This window comes from Argopecten irradians, chromosome 3 (genome assembly GCF_041381155.1).
Source record: "Argopecten irradians isolate NY chromosome 3, Ai_NY, whole genome shotgun sequence".
Taxonomy (NCBI): Eukaryota; Metazoa; Mollusca; class Bivalvia; order Pectinida; family Pectinidae; genus Argopecten; species Argopecten irradians.
Genome location: NC_091136.1, coordinates 36,715,030 through 36,738,609, shown reverse-complemented (window position 1 = coordinate 36,738,609; position 23,580 = coordinate 36,715,030). Strand labels below are relative to the sequence as shown.

The 23,580-nt window shown below is 36.8% G+C and overlaps 1 protein-coding gene across 1 annotated transcript in view; it reads right to left on the bottom strand.

Moving 5' to 3' along the window:
- Window positions 1–1,277: 1,277 nt before the first annotated feature.
- Window positions 1,278–23,580, bottom strand: part of LOC138318436 (pleckstrin homology domain-containing family D member 1-like) — a 36,285-nt gene continuing 13,982 nt past the window's right edge. The window contains exons 8-14 of the mRNA XM_069260780.1: window positions 19,335–19,428; window positions 18,887–19,068; window positions 17,534–17,624; window positions 16,201–16,242; window positions 14,532–14,682; window positions 11,802–11,936; window positions 1,278–7,564 (exon numbers count right to left, since the gene is read on the bottom strand). Of these exons, the coding sequence (XP_069116881.1) occupies window positions 7,419–7,564; window positions 11,802–11,936; window positions 14,532–14,682; window positions 16,201–16,242; window positions 17,534–17,624; window positions 18,887–19,068; window positions 19,335–19,428 (841 nt within the window). The 3' untranslated portion in view covers window positions 1,278–7,418. The remainder of the gene's footprint in view (window positions 7,565–11,801; window positions 11,937–14,531; window positions 14,683–16,200; window positions 16,243–17,533; window positions 17,625–18,886; window positions 19,069–19,334; window positions 19,429–23,580) is intronic.

Below are 23,580 nucleotides of genomic sequence, written 5' to 3'. Positions count from 1 at the left end.
CACTATGGCCCGTTTTACCTTATGATCAGCTGTATATTGTATGCTATTCAGAACGTCCAATTCTTTCTGGACTCATTGTAATTTGATAGAATCTTTGCCTACCTAGAGGGTGTGATAACGAAATCACAACCCAAGGGGTAATTCATGAATGTCCATTTCACCTGAAGACTTGGTTACAATATTATGGATTTGGAGTCCCAACCATAATATTCCTTTGAGAGGGATTGAGATATTATACTGGTAACTGGGCCCTAAAAGACTATGTGGAACCTATGCGTAAAAAAGAGGGAAGAGTAAACGGCTGGACCACAGACAGAAGACGATTTGAGAAGAGCATCATCTAATTATAATGATAGTGGACTAAAACAACAAACAACATGACCATTGTATCCATACTCATCAGTAAACATTTATTAAAGAGTAAATTTCCTTACAGTACAACAACTGTACACTTATCAATATCCTGAACAATTATGGGTCACTAGTACATTTGACAATGACATGGAAGTGAACACACAGACACATACGGTAACAAATCTTAAACTTGCAAATAAACCACCCAAAGATTTAAAAATAAATATACCGGTAATAGACTTGTACAAAAGTGTACTTGCAATTATAGCACAGATCAAAAGCCGACATTGGGTGCATGTTGATATGGTGCATGTTGATATGGTGAAACATGCAGATAACAGTATTTAAACATGCACTTAATGTAACAATATTTTTACCAGAAGCCAATCAATCCAATGCTAAAGATTGATTCCCTCCCATTTCTGATGTGTACAAGGTGGGAATCAGACATGCCATTTAAGTCTATTGTGGTTTGTGGCTTAACAAATACATTCATTCTGTTATTGTGTGGCCATGTTGGAATATTTCATTCATCCTATTGAAAAGAGATCTATTGCATTTTAGTCTTAATTCGTTATCTGCTGAACTGAGAGCAAATATAGTGGGCTGGATTGGTGTCTGACATCATACATAATACATCTATTCTGAACATGTCACCATGCACAGCAGCAACACCAACACATTGGCATTGCCTTCAAAACCAAAATGTAGTTCCAGATGTCAATATTAGAATTTCATGTCCTCACGTACCAGAGTCGTAAAGGTTTCTATTGTAATTACCTGTAGATTAGATGCGAAATTCTTGCTTGTATAATATATTCATCATTTCTGTCTAGAAACGTATCTTCATATCTAGTTCAGTATACCGGGTATGTGACAAGTGTCATCCAAGTTTTCTTGGTAGGTATTCAGTTTAAAAAAGATTTGTGATACGGTTTACAAAAGGGGTTTACTCAAAATATAAAACACACTATGTATGCTACATAATCATAGAGATTTCAATGTTGTAACCAGTATGAGTATAATGGTGATTATTTTTAATATTGTTGAGGTATTGCAATTGTGACATTAGATGAACTAAACTATCATCCAAGAAGCCAACCCAAAGTTTTCTAACAAATGATCATATCTTATAAATAGATATGGTACAGGCCTAGGTATCTACTTATTTTTTATACAGATCATGTACATCAACACTGTATAAGGATTATTGCCACCAAATTTCATTGAAATCCCTCTAGTAGTTTAGGAGGAGTACAAAGTAGATCAATCATTGTGTCTATATGGACAGACAACCTGTACCCAGTATAACTGTTGTGTATGGCATAATTATTGTTAATTCTTGGATATGTATGTAAATGTCATACTTAAGTTATTTAGATAAATCTTAATAAATTGTTTGTCGGAAGTACTGATAAATACCATTAAATCGGAAACCTCCTGTATAGATATAGATGTTGTATAGAAATTAACAGTCAAATGAATTAAAAGTCTTGGTAAATGGACACTATAGTACTGATCCTTGCATCAACATATCCACGAATTGTTGACATAAAAATCCAATGAAGTCCAGCTTCTCTGCTAGCCAGCTGGCCTATACTACTCTAGGAATATATACTGGATAATGTAATAATGAGTATTGGGATTACATATAATGCTATAATACAGTACAACAACAAAATCCTTTCTATCATCACAACCACTGTACAAGGATAGCACCAGAATGAAGCTGGAAGATTCATGTTAAATACAACTCAGGTATGGAGCCATCAGAGAAAACAGAGACTACAGAGAATCAAGCCAAATAAATTAAATGTACATACCGGGTATTAGAAATATTCTTATACATGTATATATATCTGCTTGTGGAGCAGCAAAATAACCAACTAAAGATATGCTTAAAGTCAATAGTCCGGCAAAGGACTAAAGTCAGTAAAAATGGTGTAAATATATCCAGTATACAATGTAATTTCTTATGAAACAGAAAAATCAAAATCGCTCAGCATGCTAAGAAATTAATTTATATGTGATAGCAATCCTAAAACGTCCTTTTGATTGGCTATGTCCGTGGTTGTATTTCCACACAGCATCGATTCAAAGGAGTTTTTACATGGGGCTTTTCCAGCGTTAGCAGACCACCGTTTTGATATGTAAGGACTTTTGGAAGGTCAACAAAAGTATTTCAACTGGGTTTCTTTGCCCGACTATTCACTCTAACCTGATTTACCTTGTTGTTGTTCTACAGATAAGTCATTGGCTTCTAGACCACTTCTGTTAGAAATAGATTTCCATTAAGATTAACATATTTGTTAACTGCACGGGGACTATGTAATGGAGACAGCACACATGCTTTATAAGATACTTTCATAAGACAGGAGGCTTAAAGCATCGCAGCATACGACCAGTACATGAAAACGGGCTTGGTAAGCTCGAGTGAAATAACCTTCCCCAGTATATCAGAGCAATACACTGCGCTTAACATGCGAGACAAATCCAAGAACCGGGGCTTTGCATGTTAAGTAGGCATACAACAAGCAATTGAATCCGAGTTTAAATATTTAAATAGCATGATTGATATTTATACCAAAGGGAACATCTGGTAGAAAATGATTGACATTTTGTGTTGAATACATGTAACAAGGATTGGTCTTTAAAATAATATGCCAAATGGGCATTAACGGTCATACACAATACCGGGTAAGTTGTTTACAGATTGTAGCATATTTGATTCCTAGCTGTGACCTTGAATGAAGGCCAATGTCGTTCACTGAACAAACATGGTAGCTATTCACCCAAACATGCTACATGCCCAATGTCAGTACAATGGGCATCAAAGTTTTTCACAAAAAGTCGTTAAGAGTTTATCCTTTTTAATCCCTGTGACCTTTAATGAAGGTCAATGTCATTCATTTGAATATACTTGGTAGCCCTTCATGTCAGCATGCTACAGGCCCAATATGAGTACCCTAGGCCTTTCGGTTATTGAGAAGAAATCGTTTTAATGAACAGATGGCCTAACAAGCATAAGAGGTTTGTATTCTAAATAACGCATGCCAAATAGAGGGGATGTAGATATTTGCATTTCAACTGTTAACTCCACAGAAAACAACATATAGTATATTTCAATAGATTTGGTTAATGGTCTTAACATACTTCCATACAATTGCAAATGATTTAATACATGTACATGATAAATATGCTTAATTTGCTTTTCATAAATATATCCTGGTCCACTTTAAAGTCACAATTACAACACAAACTAATGGCACAGAAGTAATCATCATTTAAAGTTCAATATTCATAATCAGGATCCTGCTATCAGAAACTTTACATCGTCTGGTATTTATCTCATCCACCCCTGTAGACACATTGGGGCTATTCCAGTTCAAAGACTGAAACAGTCCATGATAAAGTTTCAGGGGTGAATGAGCTAATAACCAAATAGATTGGACGGATCGGTTTAACGTTTTGGTTTCAGTCTTGCTTTTGATCATTCTCATCAACGAGTCTTTTGTTTTATGATCTGATCTGCTAATTATAAAGTAAATATGGAATATTAAATTGCGTCATTATGTTAGTGTGGGATTGGTTTGATAAATTCATGACACAAATTTCACGTAATCAAGTAATAAAAATTTCAAGTAATAATGATCAAGTACCAAAAGTTAAAATGTTTTGAGTGATAAAGTCGATCCAATAAACGCCCATAGTGTTTCAAAAATTCAGAAAATTAATCAAGTTTAGGCCTTGAAATGGGGAGAACAGCGCTTCTTGGGAAGTGGGCACTTATATAATGGGTCAAATACGGCAAATAGATTGCAGTCAATTAACTTATCCTGTATTGTTTGTATTAGTCTTAATATTAACTTTTTTCATTTCATTGTTTAATAATTTGTTAAACATTTCCAAAAAAAAAAATTTGCAAAGAAAATGAAAATTTCAGAACTAAAAGATCATTGCAACATTTTCAATACATCACATCAATATCACAATTCAATATAAACAATTAATTGGTATTAATTAGTGAAAATAATTAACAAAATGAATCGTACATTAACATAAGAATATCTGCCAGTTATTCAAATCATATGATTATATATAAGTAAGAAAAAATATTCCTTCATATTCTAAACAATTAAAGTGAATAGTCGGGCAAAGAAAACCAGTCTAAATGCGTTCATTGGCATTCCAGAAGTTCTCACTTATTAATATGACAGTCAAGTTATGCTTAGTTTCCCAGTTCTGACCATTAAAGTAAAGAAAAGTTGAAAGCATTGAAAGCGAGACTGCGTGGAAATGTCACCACGGACATAGTGAGCGGGGAGGACGTTTTAGAATTCCCATACCAGGTACTTTAAATTAATTTCTTCGTACGCAGACAGATTTTGACGAGAGATTTTCTTTTTCTTTTTCATAAGAAATAATACTGGATACATTCACACCATTTTTACCGACTTTAGCCATCCTTGCCCGACTGTTCACTTTAATTGTTATTTAGAAAACTAGGATTTTTACACCACATTTTGTAGTAAATGACATTATGACAATAGTCTACAGCATTTAGGATAGTATTTTTAGGATGGTATTTTCATCAAAGAAAATGTGTGGAACAAAAAGCACATACAATGCTTTGTGTATGACAAAATGGCACAAAAAAATGATAACTTCTTTACACATCAAAACAAATCATCATTGTCAAAATAGATAACGTAATAGGACAAAATAATAAACTTGAAGTTCCAGAGCAACATGGGCTCACTTCCTATTGCTAAAGCGAGATGAAAAACAAATTTCCTTGCGATTATTTTTATACCATACTGACGGTCTTTTTAAGTTTCATCATAACAAACTTGCCCATATCAATGTCCTAAAATATGACAGGCCAACTATATAAGTATGTATTCAACAAATTCATTTAGTACAATGCAATATTGTGTACACATCTATACTGTCTTTACAGAGCCATGTCTCCTGTGGGAAGGTATCAATTTGACATAATTACATCTGTAATTGTGCAAAATTCACATTGATTTCTCTGAAAAATGTGATGTTGTGCTTGCAAACACATATCACATCAATACCTTCTCTCAAGGGCAGATAACTCTGCAATATGCAATGACTGAACATAGTTGTGAAGAGCTACTATACCATAATAGGCCATTGCACAATGTCCATGTGATGCTGGTGGGCTAACAAAAATCACAGATAATACTTTACAACCATGATATGTTCTGTATACCACTACAGTGTATTAACATTGCTACCAGTAATATAAGGTTACTGTTTAATGTGACAAAAAAACAAGTGTTCTTCCAACAAAACAAACAGTAAATATGAGTGATTACACAAATAAAACCTTTATCTTAAAACCAATCATTTACCTCTCATTTACATAATAATCCATTCCAGCAATAGCATTTGAGGAGTTCCTTGAGGTCAAGGTCATAGTGAACTAATTGCCCATCAGCTTGAGGTGATGTAGGTATATTTTAAGTTTAACAAGTTAGGTATGAAAATAAAGACGTCAAAAGAATAAGACCTAGAAGATTGAGTACCACTTCAGTATATAATGTCTATAATTTGACAGGGACATTAGCAAATCATTCTGATTAGTTAAAACAGGAAAGTGCAATTAACCATAATATTGAGCACTGAACCAATTCTCGTTTCTTGCAACTTAATTTCAATTTTGTAAGAATCAAATAAAAATAAAACTTCCAGAAGGTACGTGTGGCTATAATTATGAACCGTGTGGTAGTGATATGCAATGTAATAACAATCAATGTTCTTAACAAGGAAACCAGTAAAATGTGTGATAGTGTAGCACTTTTTAATGTGGTGTGAAAAACCAGTCTGTAGGATATTCTGAATGTGATAGACCAGAGAGTTCAGACATTCCCAGTTGATCTGGTCTTGTAACCAAAATGCACAATAATCGAGAAAATGTATATTTCTAATCCAAACTCATAATGCGGTATGAATATGTCAGTAAAAAATCTCCATGCTATATATGTAAATGGTGAAACAGAGTGTTGAAGTTTCCACCACATACTGACACTCATCCCTTAAAAACACAAGTAACACCTAATATATATATAATTCCAGAACACTTTTATATTGCACTTAAAATGTTACAGACCTCTGTAAGTACTTCTGTCTATTTTGTGTTATGAAGAGTTATCTTCTCTTGTCATATGCTAGTGACTGTGACACCACTTGTTTAGTACAAGAAAATTAGAGTTATGGTATGTTTCCTCAAAGTGACAACTACCACTCAGGCATACCAATGATGTTACATTCAAAAAAAAGAAAGAGCAGATAACTCTACATGTGAAAAGGCAGTTCTAAAGAAAACAACATTGATATCACATGAAAAATGGTACATTGAAATATCCACCAACTGCTTAACATATATATATCTTTGTCAGATCATTAAAGCAAATCTATTGAATAGATAATGAGACAATCATAAGATCAAACCTTCTGACAGATCTTTTGTGTAGTATAAGTGCTATTATGCAAACATAAAATTACCGTCACGAAAACGGTGTTTTGGGGAGATTTTACAACATCTATATCACAGCTGTGTCAAGGCCAACAGCACAATTATATCAACCAATAAAAATATAACTTCAAAACTCTAGCAACCAATGAAAATAGAAGTGGATTTTTCATATAATAATATACATAATATATTAACTACATTAATTTTAGAAATTTCAGGGATGGCATGGAAGATACAACAAAATGTGAGGCTACTGAGAAGTCACCGAGGTCTATGAGGTTAAAGGTCAATCTCAAAGAGGCCAACAGGGTCCTTTTTACTTTTACACATTGAAGCCGTTCCCAGATCAATCTACCAGAACTTAAAAGTCTTGCAAAGATGAAATACTACACTTGTTGATGTAAAACAGATAATTCTTCAGAACATATTTTTTTTACATGTTTTCTGTTAAGTTTTCTGTTAAAATTCATTTCATGAAAATTCATTTCATGAAAATTCATTTTTAAAACCATCAGATGAAGCTATGATATCAAAAGGTGAATCTTTCAGGTAGTGAATATTACAAATCCTCAGAAAAAGTAGTAGTGGTAGACAATGGGAAGTTCACTGAGACCCCTTTCCTGGGAACACAAGTGGTTGTACGACGAAGGTTCACCCCCTCGGCTCCATGTGTGTCTGAGATGTTAACAGACTTGATACGAAGACCTGTCAAGTGAATATATCATACACATTTAGCACAAATTTAATTGCATGTATCAGCATGTTAAAAAATACCATTTAGCAAATCCTTACAAATGCTGTCTGAAAATAACGGAATTGTGCCTTTATGTAGCATCAGTGATTTGCAACATTATGAGTATTTCCTTCAGTATTGTTAATTCTATACCTAGTCCAGATTGACCTATTGATATCCAGGGTCTGGAGCTTCTAAAAATGAAAGTTTTGAGATAATAAAATTACATGGTAAGAGAACTATCAGTCCCCTCTTGTGGAGATAGTGAGGACGCATTTTTGGAGTGAATGTATGATATTACAAACAATGGTATGAGAAGCAAATCATACTCAAACATTGGAAGATGGGGCTAGTCTTACTCAAAATGGTAGGTGGGGCTTATCTTACTCGAAATAGTAGGTGGGGCTAATCTTACTCAAAATGGTAGGTGGGGCTAATCTTACTCAAAATGGTAGGTGGGGCTAATCTTACTCCAAATGGAAGGTGGGGCTAGTCTTACTCAAAATGGTAGGTGGAGCTAATCTTACTCAAAATGGTAGGTGGGGCTAATCTTACTCAAAATGGAAGGTGGGGCTAATCTTACTCGAAATGGTAGGTGGGGCTAATCTTACTCAAAAAGGTAGGTGGGGCCAATCTTACTCAAAATGGTAGGTGGGGTTACCTTACTCAAAAATGGTAGGTGGGGCTAATCTTACTCAAAATGGTAGGTGGGGCTAATCTTACTCAAAATGGTAGGTGGGGTTAATCTTACTCCAAATGGAAGGTGGGGCTAATCTTACTCCAAATGGAAGGTGGGGCTAGTCTTACTCAAAATGGTAGGTGGGGCTAATCTTACTCGAAATGGTAGGTGGGGCTAATCTTATTCAAAATGGTAGGTGGGCTAATATTACTCAAAATGGAAGGCGGGGCTAATCTTACTCAAAATGGAAGGTGGGGCTAATCTTACTCAAAATGGAAGGTGGGGTTAATCTTACTCAAAATGGAAGGCGGGGCTAATCTTACTCAAAATGGAAGGTAGGGTTAATCTTATTCAAAATGGTAGGTGGGCTAATATTACTCAAAATGGAAGGTGGGGCTAATCTTACTCAAAATGGAAGGTGGGGATAATCTTACTCGAAATGGAAGGTGGGTTTAATCTTACTCAAAATGGTAGGTGGGGCTAGTCTTACTCAAAATGGAAGGCGGGGCTTTAAACCATAAAATAATGTATCTGACACATTACATGTTTAATAAGTGTTTAATTAATGTGTTCAGGGATTGAATTGAATCATTTGAACTTCAATAGTTTCATAGATATACTCCTATATATACAACAAGAGGCCCAGAAGGCCTGTATCGCTCACCTGGTTTTTTGTTAGTAATTATCACAAGACTCTGACAATTAGAAAAATAAGCAAAATTGACTCCCAAAGTTTAATTTTGAATCACAACTATACAATGATGTTATTGATACCATACAAATATGCTATCCAATACATAGGTTCAGAGACAAAGTAATTTATATGAAAGTAGTAGCCTAATTGACCTTTTTGACCTCGCATCTAATGCCGTCCAAGGCCCCTGGGGTCAGCCCTATCATTTGTACAATTTCAAATCCCAACCCTATAAGGATGCTACCATTGCATTATGGATGCTACCATTGCATTATAAGTGCTCTTCCATTCTTAGTTGCAGAGAAGAAGTCGTTTATATGGAAATAGCTAAATTAACCCCTTTTGACCCCATCCTTCAGGCCCCCAGGGGGTCAGCCCCATCATTTGCAAAATTTTGAATCCAAACCCTATAAGGATGCTACCATTGCATCATGGGCATAATCCCATGTTAAGTTGCAGAGAAAAAGTCATTTATATGGAAATTGACCCCTTTTGACCCCGCCCCTCAGGCCCCCGGGGGTCAGCCCTATCATTTGCACAATTTGGAATCCCCACCCTATAAGGATGCTACCATTGCATTATGGGTGCTATACCATGCTTAGTTGCAGAGAAGAAGTCATTTATATGGAAATAGCCAAATTGACCCCTTTTGACCCCGCCCCTCAGGCCCCCAGGGGGTCAGCCCCATCATTTGCACAATTTGGAATCCCCACCCTTTAAGGATGCTACCGTTGCATTATGGGTGCTATACCACGCTTAGTTGCAGAGAAGAAGTCATCTATATGGAAAAAGCCAAATTGACCCCTTTTGACCCCGCCCCTCAAGCCCCGGGGGGGGGGATGTCAGCTCTATCATTTGCACAATTTTGAATCCCCACCCTATAAGGATGCTACCATTGCATTATGGGTGCTATACCATGCTTAGTTTCAGAGAAGAAGTCGTTTTGATGGAAATAGCCAAATTGACCCCATTTGACCCCGTCCCTCAGGCCCCCGGGGGGTCAGCCCCATCATTTGTACAATTTTGAATCCCCACCCTATAAGGATGCTACCATTGCATTATGGGTGCTATCCCATGCTTGGTTTCGTTTATATGGAAATAGCCAAATTGACCCCTTTTAGCCCCGCCCCTCAGGCCCCCGGGGGATCAGCCCCATCATTTGTACAATTTTCAGTTAGTAGCCCATAAGGATGCTACCAGTCAAATTTTGTTGAAATCCGACCAGCTGTTATGGAGAAGAGGTCGATTGTTGACAGACGCCGGACGCCGGACGCTGCGGTATCCCATAAGCTCACCTCGGTCCTTCGGACCAGGTGAGCTAATAATACCGAGAATATATATCTGGCATTGGTAAAGTTTTAGTTTGAAGAATCCTTTGTTAGGTAACAAGCTGTGATTTTTGTATGGCTGTACTTCAATTACTTTTGGCATTGAGTAATAATACATAGAAATAGAATCAAGATATGAATACAAAATGGTTTTAAATTAGTGAATGAATGAGGTAACAAAAATGACAGCCAAGTAATTAATGATGCTGCATCCAAATGATAAACTCAATAAAATTAAAAAAAAAGAGACACCCATCACTGAATGATCTAAACCAGCCAAATAAATGACTAATTTCTTTTTTCTTATCCCTTCGTTTGAATCATTTGAAAACCGTTCAACAAAGGAATTTTACTTCTACATATGACATTAGATGCATTTTTAAGAAATAGCTAAACTGCAAAATTCTTTCAATTTTGCTGCCTGAAGCTCACTGTGAATTGTTTTTGTCACTAATTGAATGAAAAAAGAAATCTACATTTAATGCTTGAAAAGTATTCCTCCAAAACAAGGTCAAATTACACTCCTGAATGTGGTTGCCCCACCTGTCATTAGTACTATATGTAAAATTAAAAATCAAAATTAACATGTAACACTACGATATAAATTTACAAAATACAAATATTAAAGTTTCTGTGAAATCAAACTGACAAAAAATGTTAAATAAGGGGCGGACAAACGATACTCTATGATGGTGGGCTAAAATGACTAGACAGAAAAAGAACACACTATGATGGTGGGCTAAAATGACTAGACAGAAAAAGAACACACATTATTTCACAAAACAATTAATTAACTGCTAAGTTGAAACTCAAATCTGCAAACAAAAATGAAAAACAAATTTATTGACACAAATAACAAAGAACTGAAAAATTAAACTGAAACAATGCATCATTCCACATGAAGCCATGATGTGTCGAGTTACCTCCCCTGTCCATCAGAGGGACATGATGCTGCATTCCATCAGATTGGCGTACATTGGATTACTGGTTAGACAGAGTGAACCTACCAACAACATTATTCAACATTTACAAGGCTCTAGATAATCAACAGTGAATCGGCTATTAGAATATTTCTCAACATTTTCCAGGCTTTTAAGACATAAAGAAAGAGACTACTTCTGAATCCATTTAAACTCGGGCATCCTTCTAACAACATCTTAATACTTTGTTTTAAAAGATGTTTGGTCAACAGTTATCTAGCTAATTACATGTAGATCATATTACCAAACCAATACTAAATGTACACTTATTCTGGGCCCAGTTTCATGAAAATTCCTTAAATTTAAGGAATCCCTTAGCTTAAAATTCTCCGTAGGAAAGCATAACATATTTTAAGGAAGGCTCCTTAACTTGAGATTTTTTTCCTGAAGTTTTGTAATATTTTTCTATGGGGAAATTAAAGTTAAGGAATTCCTTAAATTTAAGAAATGTTCATGAAACTGGGCCCAGGAAACTGTAAAATGGTTTTATATTACGGAGTATAGAGCAATTTGCTGAGTATTACTTACTACTAGATTTGTTACGTTGAAATTTCTTCGTTTTTGCTCTCCGTGCTAATGTTTTCCTGGCATGTATTGTGTTTTTCACTATAAGAGGTTTGTCGGAGTCAATTTTGGCTTCATTTGCCAAGTCCTCAAAAAATCCTACAACAACAGGAAACAAAGTTAGATCAAACGTTTTAACATCCTCAGTAACCCAGGCGATATATACACTAACGATGATATCAGTAAAGGATACATTGCTGACAGTGGGTTACAGAGGATAACGCTTCAATTCGTGGTGCAATCCTTGTCTGTACAAATTGAAATCGTTTTTTAGCAAATGAATCATTTTGATGCCTTTGTTTACAGCTTCCAATAATAAATTTATCTACGTATAATTGGTATTCATAAGCCAAAAAATTCCAAACAAAGGCAGTACAATGCTAATTTTTTTATGATATTATAAAGCCATATCTATTTAAGAATTTAAATCCTAACATAATAAATTAATAATGAATAAACACCTCATTAGTACGGCAATCGATAAAGTGGTGCCCTGGTATTCTGAATAACATGAATATTCATTATGTAGAAATCATAGTTGTTTTCATGGTTGCTAATGAACCACACATATTGAAAGTAGTTTTTATGCATAATTCAAAACACTAATAATGATATCAGCTAACAGTGAATATTTCAAGCAAAGAAATAATCTTTAAATTCTTAATTATGATAGAAAGTACATGTACTCACAAACATTTCATGTTATATAAAAGATTACGAATCCAACTTACGATTGAGGTTGTTGATATGTTTCTAGATATTGCCATTGATCAGTATAATGTTTGATTTTCCAGACATGTGATCAGAGACAGTTAAATGATCAATGTAAAGCAATTTGTTTCCACATACAACTAAATTTTGTTTATTTTGCAGGTTAAAATTAATCTCTGCAAAAATGTTTCAAATATAGCTACAGTGAAACCAAATTACGAAATTTCATTGCTGTGGACGAAAATGTGATAATAGATTGTTACAGAAACAAGAGATCCCAGAGGGATCTTGGCGCCCACCAAAGAATGATCTATGTCTGACAATGGAAAGATGGATCTTTTCTCTACTTTTTTAATTTTTTCAAACATACTACACATTAAATTTGAGACAGATCGCTGCAGTACCTTTTGAGAAATAGCATTAACAAACTTCAACTATCAAAATCCAAAATGGCTTCTTGGCAGCCATCTTGTCGATCAATTTGCCCAAAATCGTAATTTGCACAACTAGGGGCCCTAGGGGAACCTACATGTGAAATTTGAAAATGATCGATATCAAACTTTTAACTATCAAAATCCAAGATGGCTCTTTGGAAGCCATCTTGTCGATCAATTGGCCTAAAATCGCAATTTGCACAACTAGGGCCCTAGGGGAACCTACCTGTGAAATTTGAGAATGATCCATTCAATACTTTCTGAGAAATAGTGATATCAAACTTTTAACTATCAAAATCCCAGATGGCTCCTTGGCGGCCATCTTGTTGATTAAATCGGTCCCAAATCCTACTATGCACAACTAGGGCCCTAGGGAAACCTACCTGTGAAATTTAAGAAATATCCATTCAATACTTTCTGAGAAATAGAGATAACAAACTTTGAATATCAAAATCCAAGATGGCTGCTTGGCGGCAATCTTGTTGACCGATCGGTCCCAAAACACAATCTGCACAACTAGGTCCCTAGGGGAACCTACATATGAATTTTGAGACAGATCCCTTCAGTACTTTCTGAGAAACAGCGATAACAAACTTTGAATATCAAAATCCAAGATGGCTGCCTGGCGGCCATCTTGTTGACCGATCCATCCCAAAATGCAATATGCACAACTAGGTCCCTAGGGGAACCTACATATGAAATTTGAGGCAGATCCCTTCAGTACTTTCTGAGAAATAGCGATAACAAAATTTAACTATCAAAATCAAAGATGGCGGCCAGGCGGCCATCTTGTTCACCGATTGGTCCAAAAATGCAATATGCACAACTAGGTCCCTAGGGGAACCTACGTATGAAATTTGAGGCAGATCCCTTCAGTACTATCTGAGAAATAGCGATAACAAACTTTAACTATCAGAATCAAAGATGGCGGCCAGGCGGCCATCTTGTTCACCGATTGGTCCAAAAATGCAATATGCACAACTAGGGCCCAAGGGGAACCTACATATTAAATTTGAGAAAGATCTCTTCAGCGCTGTCTGAGAAAAAGTGATAACAATCCTTAACTATCAAAATCCAAGATGGCCGCCTGGCGTCCATTTTGTTTTTCCGATCAGCCTAAAAATCTATATAGCACAACTAGGGACCAATGGAATATTCCATGTGAAGTTTGAACAAAATCCCTTCAATAGTTTTCAAGAAATAGAGATAACAAACTTCAACTGCCCAAGTCCAAGATGGCTGCTAGTTGTTTTTCCGATCAGCCTCAAAATCTGTATGGCACAACTACGGACCAAGGGTAAGCTCCATGTGAAGTTTGAACAAAATCCCTTCAGTAGTTCACAAGAAATATCGATAACAAACTTCAACTGCCAAAATCAAAGATGACTGCCAGGTGGCCGTCGTGTTTTTCCTATCAGCCACAAATCCTGTATGGCACAACTATGGACCAAGGGGACCCTCCATGTGAAGTTTGAACAAAATCCCTGTAGTAGTAGTAAAGAACTATCTCTATTTTGTCTGACATTGCTATGATAATTGTTAGTATTACGTTTCAGTTTGTTGACGTTGACCACCATTTCTTCCTTGACTTCCTGTTCTATGTGTGGCGTCTGAGACACCACTGCACATGACAGCTTCTGTAACGAGTTGTCTGCATCTTTAAGTTTCCTCTCGGCGTCTAATCTGGCCATGACTTCTTCCTGTAGGGAGAAACATGTTTTTGTTGTATATGCTACAACATAGTAGCTTGTTCAGGACACATCAGATGGTATAACAAAAATATTTAGTAGTGATGAATCCCTAACAAACAGTCAGTTAACTGGTCTCTGTAGTGAGTAAGTAGGCAGTAGACGGTTAATAAGAATACCAAACATCTTAACTACTCTGTGGCCCCTTACTGGGTAGTACAGTTCTAGCAAAGAACTAGAAAATATAATCAAAATCTTCATTCTAAAAGAGAACAACTAGGTACTACAAACATATGCTGGATTCCCATACAAGAAATAATAAACTACACTAGAAAATATTGTTACTATTGTCTCATGACCTAGCATTGTACTAGCTGACACTCCTATTGTGAATAACCAGAATGTTTAGGTCACACTATCTAGATATGAAGAGCATCAATCAAGTGTATTTCAAACCTCAGTACAGACCAGTAGGTTACTCGGATTTATGAGGAACAAAACATTGCAATGACTAGGGACCATATAAACCATATATACTACATGTCCGATGTTGTATTATGATATAAGGTCCTTTCATTGAAAACAAGAGGCCAATGGGCCTTAACGGTCACCTGAGTTCAAATTCAGAATGAAACCAAGACATATAAACGCTATATCAGGTATATTGGCCCATCAGGCCATTGAAGTCAGTCAGTGAATTTATAAATTTGACTTTTCAATCTATGAAGATTATTTGGTTCCATCAAATCTGTGTTTAGCCATTTTGACCCCTTTTGGCCCCGCCCTCTGGCCCCTGGGGTCAGACAAGACCAATATTGAAATGACATTAAAATGCTATTTCAGGCTAATAATTCTAACCTAGTTTGACTAATTTCCTATGAAAACTAAGCAAATAATTTTCATAAATGTGTTTTTCTATATAAACTATAGTTTACTTGACCCTTCCCCAGGGGAAACTTGAGACCCCAGTTTTAGTCATTTGACTCCTTTTGGCCCCGTCATTAGGCCCCTGGGGGTCAGTCATGGAAAATTTGTTAATAGGATTCAATGGTCATTTCATAGGGATAATACTAAAAACATTTGACTAATTTCCTTTTACAAATGACCAAATAATGCTCAAAAATGTATTTTCCCTTTATAAATTTTAGTAGACCCCAGGGTCATATAATTCACATTTTTTGTAGAGGGCCTTGAGACTTTCTATATCTATGAAGAGTATTTTATTCTACCACATCTGTGAGTGGAGAAGAAGATTTTAGAAATTTTAGTCAATTTTATCTTTTTAGTTTCCTTCCACAGCCCCCTAGGGGTGGGGGTCATATAATTCACAATTTTGATTGGCCTTATGCCTTAGGTTTGTGCAAAATTTCATTGAAATTGCTTCAGCGGTTTTGGAGAAGAAGTGAAAATGTAAATTGTTTACGGATGCACGATGGACAAATGGCGATTAGAATAGGTCACTTGAGACAGCTAGCTCTGACTTCCTCTCAGATGACCTCAAAAAAGTAAAATCTAATGACAAAATCATACCTTTAATTCTGCTTCAGTCATCTCTTTCTGTACTTTCAAATCCTGTTGACATTTCAATTAAATTAAAATTTAATCACAACAGCCATCAACAGTAATTATGAATATAATTTTTTGTTGTTGATAAAACAGTCCATTACTATTTGCCTGAACACCATCATTAAACAGACAATCTAGATGTGTAGATATCTTTAATACATGACAGTTATGCCCAAGCACATACTACTGAGCACTTTAAACAGCAGAATTATCTGCTCTTGAATGATGTTCTTGATTCTTGTTGTAATGGACAATAGTTTTCATCAACTGTTTGAAAAAAAAGAAGCACAATCAACTTATCACATAAGATTATGATGTAACAGTAAGGTTAGAGTTAGATTGATTTTTAAAGAAGATAACCCTGTACCCAACACCAAACTTATTTTCGCTTTATCAAGCCTATTAATGAATTAACGTGATTTATAGTAATATGGTATCCCTTTTCCTGTGTTCCAAGCATTTTTCAGGGATTCCTTTTCATGATTTCTTATCCCTTGTCAAACACACAAAATCTAGTTGTACATGAAAATAAGTTGGTTTACAGTTTTAAAATGACACAGAGGACAAAATGCAGGAAAATAAACTGTATCTAAAGCCCAATACCATATCAAGAAAATTCAAGATTAAAATTCTTCCCCAACGTAAACACATTGGAATTGTACTTTATGTTTTACTTTTAAGAATTCCTTGAGCTCCTCAGTGTGGCCACTGATGAACTGTTTACCTTTAAGGATTCCTTGAGCTCCTCAGCGTGGCCACTGATGAACTGTTTCTTACCTTTAAGGATTCCTTGAGCTCCTCAGCATGGTCACTGATGAACTGTTTCTTACCTTTAAGGATTCCTTGAGCTCCTCAGCGTGGCCACTAATGAACTGTTTCTTACCTTTAAGGATTCCTTGAGCTCCTCAGCATGGCCACTGATGAACTGTTTCTTACCTTTAAGGATTCTTTGAGCTCCTCAGCGTGGCCACTGATGAACTGTTTCTTACCTTTAAGGATTCTTTGAGCTCCTCAGCGTGGCCACTGATGAACTGTTTCTTACCTTTAAGGATTCCTTGAGCTCTCAGCGTGGCCAGATGAACTGTTTCTTCCTTTAGGATTCCTTGAGCAGCGTGGCCACTGATGAAATGTTTCTTTCCTTTAAGGATTCCTTGAGCTCCTCAGCATGGCCACTGATGAACTGTTTCTTACCTTTAAGGATTCCTTGAGCTCCTCAGCGTGGCCACTGATGAACTGTTTCTTACCTTTAAGGATTCCTTGAGCTCCTCAGCGTGGCCACTGATGAGCTGTTTCTTACCTTTAAGGATTCCTTGAGCTCCTCAGCGTGGCCACTGATGAACTGTTTCTCTTCTTCTAGTGCTCGAGCTCTCTCTTCATTTTCCTTCATTCTGTAGGTAAATACATAGCTCAACATGTACATGGAAAACATTATAGGAACTATATAATCAATATGATTTGAAAGATGAAATATTTTTGTACCTATCAACAGGATACTGCATACATGAATATTTCAGTGGCATTCTTATAGTTTCAATCTCTGACTGAAATTGTCCAGCTCATATCCAAACCAACATCTGAAGCTATTTGTTTTTATCTTTAATTTTCTGATCCTACAATGGATGTAATATCACTTAAAGATAAAAAATAACTGTATACTGTATATTTGCGAATATTTGTGCGGGTTTTACCTTCGCCAAACTTGCTGATTCATCCAAATTCGCAAAATTTAATACCTCGCAAAATTGATCTAAATCATTGTTTTACATATGAAAGTTGTCGTAAGAATGACACTTTTTAAGGTTACAAAGATAATTTATGAAAACAACCCCCCCACAAATAAATTACAAAAAAGGAATCATTACAACTGCGAAATGTAAGAACTATAACACATTTCCATTTGCTCGGGACTGACACTATATAACCTTACCAACCAAAAAGGGAATTTATGAGATCATAATTCTCCTATAACCCCCGTTGGTGTAGTGATATGTTTAACATGTATTGTGATGTTGTTCTGAAAGACGTCATGACGTAATGACACAATGCAAATTTTTTGTGCGTACTTGCATGCTATCGGAAAAAAAAACTTGTTTCTATTGTTAATTGTTCTATGTTATTCATAACAATATTTGTAGTTATGATTTTAAAATGTTGAATATCCTAAAGATGGAACATATTGATAAAAATGTTGGAAGTGTACTGACAAATTAATGTTTATTTCCATGGACTTTTTTTTAATGCAAATTATGTTGGGGTTCATTCTTATCACGTCGGAGGTAGGTCACAAGAAGAGGCTCCACTGACGGGGGCAGTGGGGAATTTGATTTGGTAATAGGGATAACAGTGTACATTACAGGTTGGCTTAAAAATAACAAAATGGAAATATAAGCATTAAATTGCCTTCTTGGGGGATTTATGGTCCTAGAATTCTCTCAGGAATGCAGGCAAATTAATCATAAAGTGCTCACGCGTGTTAATCAACTTGTCTACATTTCTGGGAGAAATATAAGCTCATAAATCCCCCAAGAAGACAATTCAATGCTTTAATAACATGATTTATGGCTTTAATTCACAATTGAAGCCATGCTCTTTCTCTCAAAGCAGTTTTGCTGTTTAGTTTAATCTAACACGATTTATCAACTCTACTAACTTTTCCTCAGCTTGTGATTTTTCCCGGAGCAGTTCCTTGGTCTGGACCTCAATGAGTTTGAGAGTAGACTGTAGTTCCTCCTTCGTGAGAGCCAGAGTCTGGTTCTCCTCTGTCAGTTTCTGTTGCGAGCTCTGTTGGACGTGTAACGTCTCCAGAATCCTCTCCTTCTCACTACTCAGGCTCTAATACAGGGAAGATACCAAAACATTACTCATAGACTATGATATGGAGGAATATCAAATCTTCATCCGAATTCACTTTCACTGTTTCAGATGTTAGAAAATTTAATGTTTGAAAAAAAATTTAGTTTTCAAGAATGATACTTTTTCTTTCAATTATTCCTTTCAGTTTATCTGGTAATTACTGGTAGATTTTCTTTCATGATACAGTGACATTTTGAAAGAATTTTACAAGCTGGACATAATGTATACACTATTTAGTGTTCTACCTGTAGACTGTACTGTTGCTGTTGAAGGGTATCAGATAACGCCACTCTATCGGAGTCCAGTATCCTCATACACTCAGCGGTATCCTCCAACTCACTGAAAAGTGCAAACATTAGTAGCTAGACATGTCATAATGTTTCACCATTCATGTCCATGCCAGTCATAAATACATTGTATAATAATTAGTGGGGGAGGAGAAGTAGGTTCCCATGTACCCCTCTGGCAGTTTTTCGAAACATGGTTTTTTAGGACCGTTATGATGTCTAGTTTCATTTTATGCTTGTTGCCATTGACAACTAATGTCCCATGGGGGTCATATGGCGGCCATCTTGGATTTCAGGTATCAAAAATGACCAAAATGACACATTCGCATATATGCGCATAGATAGAGAACCAGACAACATTCAAAGACAAATAAACACATTTTTTGATATGATTGAAACATGCTGAATACGATTAAATTATAATAATGACGTTAAGTCTTCTTATTTTTGTGAAATGACGGGAAAACAATGAAATTTTTAGCTTTTTTTCCCTAAAAAATCGATAAATTTCATAATTTTTATCACAAGTAAAAAAAATGATGGACAAATCACCTTGTAACAGTCATTTCGAATTGAACCAACCCTTGTGCAAACATATGTGTACTATAAAAAGACAGATCGCATCAATGAGGTCGGAAAAAGAGAGGGAACCCCCCCCCCTAAAAAATTATCAAAAACTGGCCAAAATGACATATTCGCATATATGCGCATAGATAGAGAACCTGACAACATTCAGAGGCAAATAAACACATATTTTGATATGATTGAAGCATGCTGAATACGATTAAATCATAATAATGATGTTACGTCTTCCCATTTTTGTGAAATGACGGGAAAACAATGAAATTTTCAGTTTATTATCCCTAAAAAAATCAATAAATGTCAGAATGTTTATCACAAGTAAAAAATTAATGGTTAAATCACCTTGTAATAGTCATTTCGAACTGCACCAACCCTTGGGTAAACATATGTGTACTATAAAAAGATAGATCGCATCAATGAGGTCGGAAAAAGAGAGGGACCACCCTCCCCATAGAAATTGATCAAAAAATGGCCAAAATGACACATTCGTATATACGCGCATGGATAGCGAACCAGACAACACACAGAGGCAAATAAACACATTTTTAAATATGATTGAAACATGCTGAATACGATTAAATCATAATAATGACGTTACGTCTTCTGATTTTTGTGAAAGACGGGAAAACAATGAAATTTTCAGTTTTTTTCCCCTAAACTATCGATAAATGTCATAATTACATCACAAGTAAAACAATTGATGGACAAAACAACTTGTACCAGTCATTTCGAATTAAACTTACGCTTGTGTAAACATATGTGTATTTTAAAAGGATTTTATGTTTTTTAGCAGAAGAATCGTGGACACCCCCCCCCCACTCCCAACACTACTCATAGAGAAAAAAATCTCATTATTATTATTACATAAATTACATATTTCCTGATCTATGATTCAGACAGTTCCAAACTACAATTACATTTTTAACAGCCATGGTCATGTAAGGATGTGTCAGGTTTATTGGTGGAGGAAAGGCGGAGTTCCCGGAGAAAAAACACCGCCAGCAGTCAATAACTGGCACCTGCCCCTGTAAATTCGAACAAGCTACCCAGAGGTGGAGGGATTGTGGTTATATGTCGAGACATCATAACAATCAGCCATCTCGGCCCCAATTACAACTAGAACGTAGATAGAACAGTAATAATCCACTCTTTTAGTGAACAACTGGAAACATAGAATTTTTCATAAATTTTCGGCTCGTGCCAGAACGAAACGTACCACTGTGTTCGAATTATTATCCTTGTTTTTTTTTGTCCTGAAGACACGATGGTATAGCACAGCTCATTACCACAAAACTAAATCCTTTCGGTATCACGACTGTTACTTTGGTTTTCATCAAACTGCTGCAGGTTGGCGTAGGCTTTCATCTCTCCAGGAAAATAAATGCACACATCTATTTCGACGATTCCCTCATACTCCACCAAGTCTAGGAATCGTTGAAGCGATGACAGATGACAGGTTGGGGGGCTTACCTTGACGGCCATTGCCAGTTGGGGGAGTGGTCTGGGGATCAGGTCTCCGAGCACATCAACGTGCTGGAGATAAGGCTGTTCGGTTGGCGCTGCAGGCTTTTCGGAAGATTCTACATTCCAAGGTGGTTTGTGTGACTACAGACAACTCTACAGTTGTCGCGTATCTGGGAGGAAAGGGTGGGGGCAAAGTCCCACGTCCTTTGTGCCCTCGATATTTGTGTTCTTCTCTTCTGTCAGGAAATGCGGTTGACTCTCTAAGTCAAGCATCTTCCAGACATGTTGAATGCTCTGGCGGATACTCTTTACAGGCGCCACAAGCCGGTTGTGACAGAAAGGCAGCTAAATCTCCTTATCATCGAGGGCATTTGCTAGATGTGGAACATACCTCATATAGACCTTTTCGCCACTTCGCCACTAATTGTCCACTTTTGTCTCTCCGGTGCCAGACCAAAGGACTTGGGCTGTGGACGCTCTATCTCTTGATTGGGAGGGGATACATGCTTATGCATTCCATCCATTCCACCTGGTGGGCAGGGTTCTAATAGAAGTTTCGGGAGCATCATTTTCCCCTCCTTCTGATAGCGCCCCTGTGACCGAGACAATCCTGGTTTCCGGAGCTCTTGTCGTTTCTCTTGGTGGATATTACTCTGGTTTTCCCACTCAGAACCAATCTCCTGCGCCAGCCTCGGTTCCGGAAGATCCATTCAAGAGCGTGGAATCTATCTCAGGAGGTCTCGCTCAGTCAGGCTTTTCTTAAGACTTGTCAGCTCGCATCGCCCGATCAATAAGTCTTCCTCACATGCCGTCTAACATGCATGGAAGATCGTCTGTGATTGGTGTATCGACAGGAAGATTGATCAGGTCAAAGCCTCTGCCCAGCTGATTGCGGATTCCCTTCTCTATTTGTTTAGGGAACGCAAACTTGCCTCTAGTACTATTGCAGGCTATCGCATGGCTATTTCCAGTGTACTGTATTCTCATGGTAGATCAGAGTTAGGGTCTTCCAACTCTTTGTCTACCTTGATTAGGTGGTTCAGTCTGGACAGGCCTAGGGTACGGCAGTTAGCTCCACAGTGGAATCAAGCACTTGTGTTACTGAAAGGGGCTCCTTAAGAGCCTTTGGTGTCGGTCTCAATTAAGGTTTTTACTTTTGACTTCCTGCTTGCTTTTGCCTCAGGCCATAGAAGGAGTGATATGCATCTATTCATTTATCGTGCTTCGTTGGGCCAGATATAGCTCTGTTACCCTACTCACTGATCCTGCCTTTTTGGTAAAGATTCACAATCTCTATTGAATGGAAGGAGAATGATCGGCTGCTTTGTCCCAGTCGGACGCTTAGGTTTTCCCTTGATAAAACAAGGGGGCGATGTATTATTCTTGTCCATTAAACAGGGTCAGCAGGATTTCTCCTCCCAGTACATCTCCAGATGGATATGTTAGGTGATCAGGATTGCTTATGAGCAGTCTAATTATCAATCTGGGGCGAAATGCAAGGAGATGGCCCATGAGGTTAGAGCCCTTGCGGCTTCTTTGGCTCTCCATAATGGGTCCTGGTTCCAGGACATCATGTCTGCTGCCTTTTGGCGTGGTCAGACTACTTTCAATGACTTTTACCTACGGTCCCTGTCCTTTCATTCTAATTGACTGTTTTCCTAGGATCCCGTTGTGGCGGCCCAGTCTGTGACTGTTCCTCCTCAGCAGATATTATATGTATTCGTAGTTTTTAACTTATGCGAGCAGGAATCACAATGGTACACCTTTTTCATGGGGGGTATATCCAAACATTGAAGGAGATTCGAACCCAGTTGTTTTCACTAAAAATAAATAAATTATTGTGGTTATTGGGAACTGCCTGAATTATGGATAAAACATGTGAACTAGCCTTTGGATGTTAACTGGATCCGGGAATATATTTCTTTTAAATTATTGGGGAGGGGGTTGGAGGTCATCTCGCTTCTTCTGCTAAAAACCATAAATCTATCCTTTTATAATGCACATATGTTTAGACAAGAGTCAGTTCAAATCAGAATAACCGTTACAATGTGTGTTGACAGAATATTTGGAGTTTTAATTTATTGATTTTGTTTTTCATTTTTTTCTTCTTCTGCGTTTTCTTTTCTGTGTGTGTGTGTAGGGGGGGGTCCCTCTCTTT